The following is a 10,318-nucleotide window of genomic DNA, read 5'->3' on the forward strand; positions in this document are numbered from 1 at the left end:
ATTTTTCAAGGATATTCTTCTATACTCAAGCGACTTATCAGGGAAAACGCCAACCTTCTGATTTTATTCAAGCAAGACATGATGAGTTTAAAGCATATATATAACGATCACTGCATGTTGGACATGTCATTTGAACAGTTTAGAAATATCTGTGTGTACTGCTGGAACGAACCTTATAATTTTCTTGTGATTGACAAAGATTGTGAGTTAGATAAGGGCAGATATAGGAAAAACTTCGATTCCTTCATTTATATATAATATCCCAAAATGGATAAACGCCTAGCGACGGAGCTAATAAAATCAAGAAACGCAGTTAGAGAAAAATATCAGAGGCTAAAACAAGCCGCAAGTGAATCCCAGACGCAACTCGAACAAACCTATAAACCGATAACTCAGCCTCTGCAGCAATTAATTTCATCAATAAATAAAACGGATATCAAACAAGAACCGTTTGAAGAAAAAGAAAATATTAAACATGAAGTATTAACCTCGACGCCTACCAAAATAAAGGAGAAAAGAACCGGAAAAACCCCAATCTTACCTTCAGAATTGCCCTCATTTTTTGATACCTCCTTTCCGTCGATCCAACAACAAAGCAATGTTGTAGCTGAAAGTACGGGTCTTTCGGACAGCGATACTACGTTGGGAAATCTGTCAGATATTTTAGAACAAACTAAGCAAGCTATACAGGATTACGTCGACACTCCCGCTTACGAGCAATGGTTGAATGACTTTAATAAATTACCACGAACATACATTGATGACAGCGTAAAAGATACCCAACATATATTTGACCATAATTATGGTATCGTTCATGACGTAGAAAACGATAAATTTTTTCTGGGCTTAACCCAAAAAGCTGTGGAAATTGTCGGTAAAGATGTGAAGGTACAAGGTATTACATACCCTGGGACTGTGGGTTTGTATGAGTTACTTTTCAAGAAGGTGCCGGTCGGTTTCAAATCGCAAGATCTAGATAATTATATGGATATACTGAAAAGAACAAACGCGTATCGGAGAAACCATGACCCTAATGGACAAGTGCAAGGAAATGCATCATATAAATATATAAATATAATTGGACCTTATTTACAGGAGCGAGGAATAACAAAAACAAAAAACCCGGTGAGACGACTAGCTGACGCATTTTCTAAAGTGCCTCCGCCTTATAGGACAATCAAAACTGGGACGGGGTTAACTTTAAAATCAAATAAAGAAAATACAGATTATATTTATTGGGATAATGTTAACGAGCTTGTCGATAGATTAAGACTGTTATTGGCATCTACTGCTGCGGGGCACACGGGACATGAGAACGAAATAGCTTCAATTATTGAAGAACTAAGAGAGGGAAAAGTTATCTTATAAAATAAGCACGACTGAGAGTTAGAAAATTATTTGAGTAACAACCGCTGTCATGACTATTAATAAATTTGGTACACACATTAATCACCACCTTAACGAGAAATACGATAATTCAATGAAGGAGTTGGAAAAACATTTATCCAAAATAGAAGAGCTTGAGAAGACATTTAAGAGCTATCAGGCAGATATCAATTCCCAACTTAATAAACTTTTGCCACAACAAAACCGATATACACAATGGGTGAACAAATACAATACGAGTTTGGACCAAATAAATCAGTTAGCGACAACAACTAATGAATGATTTAAAATGGTGTTTAATTCAAATTGACGGGCAATCGACAAAGTAATGAGCAGTGAGAAAGCACAACTCGTCCGAGAGCTGCACAAGCCGGCACGCAGAAATTACGAGCGTCGCAGAACTATAATACGAGGGCTGGATGATTTGTGGCAAGCGGATTTGGCTCAGCTAGACCGATATGCGAAACAAAATAAAAACTTTAAATTCATACTAGTCGTGATCGATTGCTTTTCAAAATACGTGTGGTGTCGACCGTTAAAAACAAAAACCGGTGTTGAAGTTACCAAAGCGTTTACCCAAATTCTCAAAGAAGGACGCCGGCCGCAAAATCTGCAAAATGATCTCGGCAAAGAGTTTTATAATATCCATTTTAAAAAAATGACGGGTAGGTTTAACATAAATCACTACAGTACATATAGCAACGTGAAAGCTGCCGTAGCCGAGAGAGTTATACGTACTCTCAAGGAAAAATTATTTAGATATTTTTCGTTAAACGGCACCTACAAATGGATAGATGTTTTATCCTCTGTTGTCGAAAAATATAACAGTAGCGTGCACAGGACCACCGGAATGAAACCTAAAGAAGTGAACAAAGATAACGCGCCTAGTTTGCTGAAATCAGCGTACAGTCACTTGAAAATTGTAGGACCATCTAAACTTAAACTGGACGATGTTGTAAGAATCAGCAAGACCAAGCACGTGTTTAGCAAAGGTTATACTCCCAACTGGACCACGGAATTGTTTAAAATCGTAAAAGTGCAGATTACAAATCCGGTAACTTATCTGTTGGAAGATATGAAGGGTAAGCCTGTAATGGGCGCTTTTTATCAGGAAGAATTGCAGAAAACCGTTAACCCTGACGTCTATCTCGTCGAAAAGGTGTTGCGCAAACGAGGAAATAAGGTTCTCGTGCGCTGGTTGGGCTTGGACAAGTCACATGATTCATGGATCGACACCGCGAATATCCTATAAATTTCTTCTATTATTTTTGATTTTGTGAGCGTCCGAGACAGACATGGAACAAATTGTGTTGCCGGATAATTTTTTAAATTTATTGCAAGAGAATGGTTTGATGGGTCCACCGCCTTCGCAGCCACCAACAGATATTCCAAAACGTAAGCGTACTGCTGCAAATTCACGAGTTAAGAAAATAAAAATTGAATCTCTACCGCAAGCACAAGGAGAATGGTTCGAGGCGTTCAAAGATGACAACGAAAAAAGGATAGTTTGTGAGGCGTTCAATTTGAAAAACAATTTGGAAAATCAGCTGATGCAATGTGAAGAAGGTATCCAGCAGCTCGAAACTCAGATAGCAGTTGTTCAGGCCGATCTCCAAATACTGCGCTTACGTGCGGAAGAATACAAAGCAAAAATCGGATATTTCCAAAATTTGGCTCTAGGACATATTGTATAAAAATGAAAAAATATTCAGTAACTATATTTTGATATAAAAATAAAATCGCGTTAAAATATTTTCATTTTATTTCAAATGTTAGCCAGGACGCTTTTGGTCAGATTTAAATTAGGTCTAAAATATCTATGGAACAGCTCTCGAACAGGTCTAGGACAGCCTTAAACAGACCCAAAACCTCTACGGAACTGGTTTCTACAGGTCCGACACAGATATGGACCATTTTGCTTCTTTAAACAGGAATGTTTATTTCGCATTGCGATCGAACAATTATTTTTGGTGACGCAAAGTATAACATACTGACAAAATGAAATTACGGAGTGAGATTTTTTTTTTTGCGTTTTTGTTCGCGTCGAAGGAAATGCGACGATAAACTCGATGTCGAAGGAAACGCATGCGGTAAGAATATCAAACGTTTCGATTAAACCATTTCTTGTGTCGCAGGAAAACACGTATGCCGTTCCTGAGCGGTCTAATATGAAAGTCTCGTTTAAAACATTTTTTTTTTGCGGCGAAGGCAGGCGACGCGATGATCTCACCCGCCAAAGTTTAGTTTAAACATTTCGCAAAGCGATGATGTCATGCATCCGCTGCCGCACACCGGCGACGCGGCGGGCAATGATATCAGCCAGTTGTCAAACGCGACGGCGGCGGTACGCCTGAGTCATCGCACACAATCGCGCTGCAATTTACATTCACGCCGCGACCAACGGTCGAGTTTCGAAGCGAAGCGGCCCCATACGACGACGGTTTGGTTAGGTTAGGTCGCTAACTACGACCAATTTTATCAGCGGGTCGCGTTATATTGCGCAATTCTCGCCAACACAAATCTTAATTATTCTGAAGGAACGTTCTCGAATGTAATTTTAAATTCATTACCCCAGAAAAATTGGCTTAATTAACAAGTGACCGCCGCCATAGTGAGACTTCATTCTTTGGATTTTTGTTTGTGTTTCACCACTTAAAAAAGGTAAGTGTCAAGTAGAGATCTGGAACAGTTGCAGAGTGAGACGCCTATTCCTCGCAGCAAATAAAAATGTTCACCTGCGAATATTGCAACCGCTCGTTCAGCCGTAAAGACCACCTGGCGAGGCACGGGGACTGTCGCGCAGCAGTACAAATTTGTGACGTTTGCGGCGGGATATACAAATCCGAGGGGGCTCTCCGACGCCATAAACGCTAGAAGCATGAGGTTTCCAAGGCGAAAAGACCCGCCGCCGCCCCTATTGCTGCAGACGAACCCAAGCGCCCGAGACTTGACCTACCGGAAGGTAAGGATTTTTGATTTTATATCCCAAACAATTCTCATATTGTATTTTATAGCTTCGACATCATCATCATCACCATCATCCACGCGCCATTGTACGCAGTGTAACTTGACCATTCCTGCAATGAGATGGCAAGGACACTTGCGTACTTTGGCTCACCGCCAAAAATGCAGCGTGGTGCAGGAGCCAGGAGTAGAAATGATACAGACCTCCTTCCGTAACCGCATAGTTACATACCGTCTGGCGTCCACCGTTAACCCTACCGACGTTAAGGGCTTCTTGGACCACCTTAGGTCCAAAATCCTTACGTTGGTAGAGTCGAACGTCCGACGCTACGGCAACGTAAAAGTCGGTATGGAGCTATTCGGAAACTTCCTCTTGCAGACGAAGGAACAAGAGGAGGTCAAGTCCTTCAATACCAAATATCGGCTGGTGAGCGGAAACACCGATCTGGAGGAGCTATACGTCCAGTTCGTCGACATCTTGGCTACCAAAGCGTCCGAGTTTCAGGAAAGGGACAGCGGTATGATTCATAAAAATGTATATTTCCGAACTAATTTCTTTCTCTTTTTTACAGGCTGGGCGTTGGAGGAACTTCTCCATTTAGAAATAGGGATTAACAAGTACAATCCCCTAAGGGCGTCGTCCTATGTTAACCTGCCCAAGGAAATCGAAGCCAAAAAAGCTGTTTTGAACTTGCAAAATACGGACGAAAAATGCTTTATGTGGTCGATCTTGGCTGCTCTTCACCCAATTCACTGGACAAATAACGCTAACAGGGTCAGTAACTATGTAGAATTTCAGAACGAGCTGGATTTTACAGGTATCGATTTTCCCGTTAAACTTAAGGACATATCCACTTTTGAACGACTTAATGAAATTTCGGTCAATGTCTATGGCCTCGAGAGAGTCTATAACAAAGTCCGTAATGATGTTGAGGTCGTTGGTCCTTTGCATTTTACTGAATCGCGTAAAGAGAGACATGTAAACCTATTATTAATTAGTAATGACTATGGAGAAAATCATTATTGTTTAATAAGAAGTATGTCTCGGTTGGTTTCAAAACAATTAACTAAAAGGTCCTCTACAAAGTTTTTATGCGATGGGTGTTTGGTTTATTTTTATAACGAAGAAAAACTAAAGCGTCATAAAGAACACGACTGCACTCACATTTCCATCAAACTTCCGACCACCGAATTGCGCAAGGATAAATACGGTAAAGATGTTCCCGCGAATAAGCTGAAATTTGAAGAATTTGAAAAGAAATTAAAAGTTCCTTTTGTTGTGTACGCGGACTTTGAAACAGTCATGACTCCTTTACAGGTGGAAGGCGAACCGAATCCCGACAAATCGTTTACCGTCAAAACTCATATTCACGGGCCTTACTCTTTCGCCTACTATGTCAAATGTGACTTTGACGATTCCCAGTCTACTTTTAAACAGTACAGAGGTCGGGGCGCACACAAAATTTTCATTGAATGGTTCGAGAGCGACTGCAAAGCGCTCTACAACAAGTTCATGAAAACTTCCGTGCCCATGACCACTCTATCGTTTGAACAAGAGACCGGCTTTCGAAACGCTGTGGCTTGTCACATTTGCGAGAAGCCATTTAATGCAGAGGACGAAAAAGTAAGGGATCATTGTCATATGACTGGCGAATTTCGAGGTGCGGCTCACTTCACTTGCAACTTGAATTTCAAAGTTCCGCGGCACATCCCTGTCTTTTTTCACCATTTAGGTTTCGACAGTCATTTATTTGTAAAAGTTATGGCTGAAGAAGGGGAAAAGATCGATGTTATCGCCCAAAACAAGGAACGTTACATTTCCTTTACGAAACATGTCCTAGTCGATAACATTGAGTCGGAGAAAGGAGGCAAAGGGAAAAGGGTATTTTTAAAACTCCGATTTTTAGATTCATTTCGATTTATGGCATCCAGTTTGGACAGATTGAGTCGAAATTTGAACGATAGTCAGTGTCGGGAAGTCAAAAAATTTTTTAAAAATGAACAAGAATTTCAACTTATTCGACAGAAGGGCGTTTTTCCATATACGTATCTAGATTCTTTTTCAAAATTAGACGAAACCAAACTGCCATCGCACGAGGACTTTTATGACTCCATGCGAAAGAGCAACATAACTAGGGAGGATTACAAGCGTGCCTGGACTGTGTGGAATTTGTTCAAATGTAAAACTTTAGGCGAATATTCAGATATTTATTTAAAATCCGACGTTTTACTTTTAGCCGATATTTTTGAAAACTTCAGAGAGGTGTGTCTGAAAACGTACTGTCTGGACCCGAGTCAGTTTTATACGACACCGGGTCTATCATGGACGAGCGCCCTGAAGGCGACAAAGGTCGAACTGGACCTGTTGACCGACGTGGACATGAAACACTTCTTGAAGCACGGTATCCGCGGAGGAGTCAGTCAGTGTAGTGTGAGAAAGGCCGCGGCTAATAATAAATTTTTACCTAATTACGACCCTTCCAAACCTATTTCGTACGTCATGTACTTGGACGCTACCAATTTATACGGGGCGGCCATGTCACAATACCTCCCAACGGGAAACTTCGAGTGGTTGGAGGAGGGCAAAATTCAAAATTTAGATATTACGCGTATCCCCAACGATTCACCTAGGGGCTATATTTTCGAAGTAGATTTGGACTATCCGGAAGTGCTGCATGACGCACACAACGAACTGCCTTTTTGCCCGGAATCCATCGTTTCGCCAATCGCGAAAACCAAAATGAGAAAACTTATTCCAAATTTAAACAATAAACGTAATTATGTAGTGCATTATAGGAATCTGCAACAGGCTTTAAGCAACGGTTTAAAGCTTGTTCGCATCCATCGCGTTCTTGTTTTCGATCAATCTCCCTGGCTAAAACAATACATAGACTTGAATACGGCGATGCGTAATACAGCTAAAAATAAGTTTGAAAAAGATTTTTTCAAACTTATGAATAACGCTGTGTTTGGAAAAACGATGGAAAATGTGGACAAAAGGGTGGACGTGCGACTCGTTTCCCATTGGGAAAATATTGGGAAAAGGTTGAGGGCAGAAGCGTTAATCGCGAGACCTAATTTAAAAAATGTCGCCATATTTAGCGAAAATCTAGTAGCTCTCCAGATGGAAAGGACTAAAGTCGTATATGATAAGCCTATTTACGCCGGATTTTGCATTTTGGACATATCCAAGACTCTCATATACGACTTTTTTTACGGCTATCTAAAGGCTAAGTACGGCGACAAAGCCGTCTTACTCTACACCGATACCGACAGCCTCGTTGTCCAAATTTTTTGCGAAAATTTCTACGAAGATATGAAAGAAAATTTGGACAAATTCGATACTTCTAATTACTCGGAGAACAACCAACACGGCATTCCTGTAAACAAGTCCGTTCTTGGTAAAATGAAGGACGAGTACGCAGGACGGCCGTTGTGGGAATTCTTGGGTACGGGAGCGAAAGCTTATTGCGTAAATGTGGACGGCAACGAGTTGACCAAAAAGGCCAAGGGCGTTGCTGACTCGGTCAGCCAGCGCGAACTTAGTCTCGACGACTATAAGCGCGCTGTCCACGAGGAAGGCACGCTAATCTTGCGCCAAATGTCTTCGTTTCGCTCACATTTACATGATATGTACGTCGAACTGAAAAATAAGGTGGCGTTGTCTTACGCGGATGACAAACGACATCTTATACCCGGCTCAGAGTACACGCTAGCTTGGGGCCATCGAAATTTAGTTGGTTCAAAGGACAGCGGGAAAATCACTGATTGATCGACCACCAGATATTTCTTTTGGCAAACTAATATGTTACGATTCCTTTAGATGATTGTAGTTTATATTTGTGTTTAATTTATGTATCTATTTATGTCCATATATGCTATTTATATATGCATATCGTTCGAATATATTTATTAATATGTGTCTATCCTGATGGGGTTTTGTATATGATTAATAAAACAATTTGTTCGATTTTAGTGTCATTAAACGTCTTTTTCCCTGTTGCATTTTATTTAATCCGCAAAAAAAAAAATGTTGTCAATAAATTATTATATTTTAAGCGCCCTCGACGACCTTTTATTAGTTGAATTCTCTTATCGTCGCCGCCGAAATCGTCGTCGGCTAGGCTCGGCTAGGCTCGATTAACGTAGCGCGCTGGGTTCGAGGTTCGAATCCCCCGACCGCGCGCGACACACCGGTCGCTTTTTTCACCTCGCGCAAAAATACGTCAAAACAAAAAGGCACTAACGCAAAAACTACCCCTAGCGGGGCGAAATTGCCAAAAAGGCACTAACGCGAAAACTACCCCCTACCCCCCATTCAGGGTGACATCTGGCGATCGAAACCTGAGCTCTTAATGGGTGGCGACATCTCTCGTAGAATGGACAAACTATTTTTATTTTATTTTTTTTTCGGTTGCTTGGGAATCTGTAAATTTGCAATCACAAAATCTCCCCCGGGGGACGGGGGATGGTCAAGTCACGAATAATTACTACTTATTTGGAGAAGGAAGCTTAGCTCACAACGTGAGACTTTTTCCAAAAGAAGGAAAATTTTGATAAAACTATACATTTATTAATAAGAAAAGTAATGAGGTGTGAGGTCGGAAAGAATGAGAGAAACAAGTTTAATATCAAATAAGTCAATGTATTAGTTTTTATCTGACTAACGATCTTCTCCACTGTTTACTCAGTCAATTCAGAAAAAGAAAGTGTATTTTTAAATTTTTTCAGCTGTCCCGAAACCTTCATTATTTTCAAACGTTCCTATACCATAAATACTATAAATAAGTTGCTTTTTACAAAACTTCTGGAAGAAGTTTGAAGAATGATATCCCGGAAATGTAGTATCATCATATATATATTATAGGTTGATTCTTAGGGTTTGGTCCACAGTGAACAAAACTCACACATAATTTTAAAACACTGTAATTGTCATTGACGTTTCGACCGGCAACCCAGGTCTTTCTCAAAAACTGCAAAACAAAGGACAAAAAAAGCGAGATCATACAAAGAATTAGTTCGCTATCAAAAAATAAAACGTCTAACACAGAATATCTTAAACAGTAGACATATACATTACAAATATTACAAAAACAAATTGCATATATTAGTCATACTCACAAATTTATTAATTTTTTTTAAATGTCTATTATTAGCGCTGTTTGTGAAAAAGTACCACAACATACAAATTATGTGACAGAATATGCTGATAAAATGATAGCTTCAGTATTCCCAGTATCTGCGACGCTACGCTTGCATAAAAACTTTATATATATATGACAACTTTGTACTTTGCGTTCAGTTCTCCTTGTAACGGGTTAAATAAAACCTCGTAGTTCTGTTTGTAAAACAAAAAAGTGTTTTTTAAAAACGAGATCCTTCGTTCGAAAACGTTAAGTGGCGCAGTCGTGACGGATTTGGGGTAGTTTTCGGTCAAAGCCACGTCATCGGGACGATTTGATCGCGAAACGTGGGTTTCAACCCTTAGACTCCAAAACGAACCAGTGATAGACTGTCTGACAAACCCAACGTGATTGAGTTCGACTGAGGGCAAGGAAGGCGAGAAATCACCCCCGCAAGCAGTGCTACGCAAGGAAAATTCCAATAGGAAGAACAGGCTGACGACTAAGAGAAATCAAGGTTAGTGCCCAAAATTCCTATTGTTCTCCTTTTATCTTCCCTGGTTAGGACGGTGGAAATAATTTTAGGATTCTTAGTTTTAAGTTCAATTTTAAGAAATTTCAAAATCAATTAAATTTATGAACGAAGATAAAGACGTCGACAATTTAAGTGCGTTTTTTACTACGTTAAATTTAGTGGAAAAGAAAGTAGAGAATAGTCAAATCAATTTGAAAATGAATTCTAATCAATCGTCGAATTCAGGTGTAAATTACACTTTGTTAAAAATGTTTATAGATAGTATTCTGCCATATAATGGTGATTCCAACACTTTAAATAGTTTTCTATC

The 10,318-nt window shown here is 39.9% G+C and overlaps 1 protein-coding gene across 2 annotated transcripts; it reads left to right on the forward strand.

The window, feature by feature from the left end:
- Positions 1-3,606: 3,606 nt before the first annotated feature.
- Positions 3,607-8,324, forward strand: LOC132701293 (uncharacterized). 2 transcript variants are annotated; one of them, XM_060669090.1, is made up of 4 exons: positions 3,607-4,047; positions 4,105-4,348; positions 4,401-4,868; positions 4,923-8,323. In XM_060669090.1, exons 3-4 carry the CDS (start codon positions 4,469-4,471, stop codon positions 8,120-8,122), a joined length of 3,600 nt encoding a protein of 1,199 aa, XP_060525073.1. In that variant the 5' UTR covers positions 3,607-4,047; positions 4,105-4,348; positions 4,401-4,468; the 3' UTR covers positions 8,123-8,323. The 2 variants fall into 2 exon arrangements, with proteins under 2 accessions (XP_060525073.1, XP_060525072.1); XM_060669089.1 differs by having other exon boundaries at positions 4,401-8,324.
- Positions 8,325-10,318: the final 1,994 nt, after the last annotated feature.

This window comes from Cylas formicarius, unplaced genomic scaffold (genome assembly GCF_029955315.1).
Source record: "Cylas formicarius isolate icCylForm1 unplaced genomic scaffold, icCylForm1.1 PGA_scaffold_4__25_contigs__length_36172078, whole genome shotgun sequence".
Taxonomy (NCBI): domain Eukaryota; kingdom Metazoa; phylum Arthropoda; class Insecta; order Coleoptera; family Brentidae; genus Cylas; species Cylas formicarius.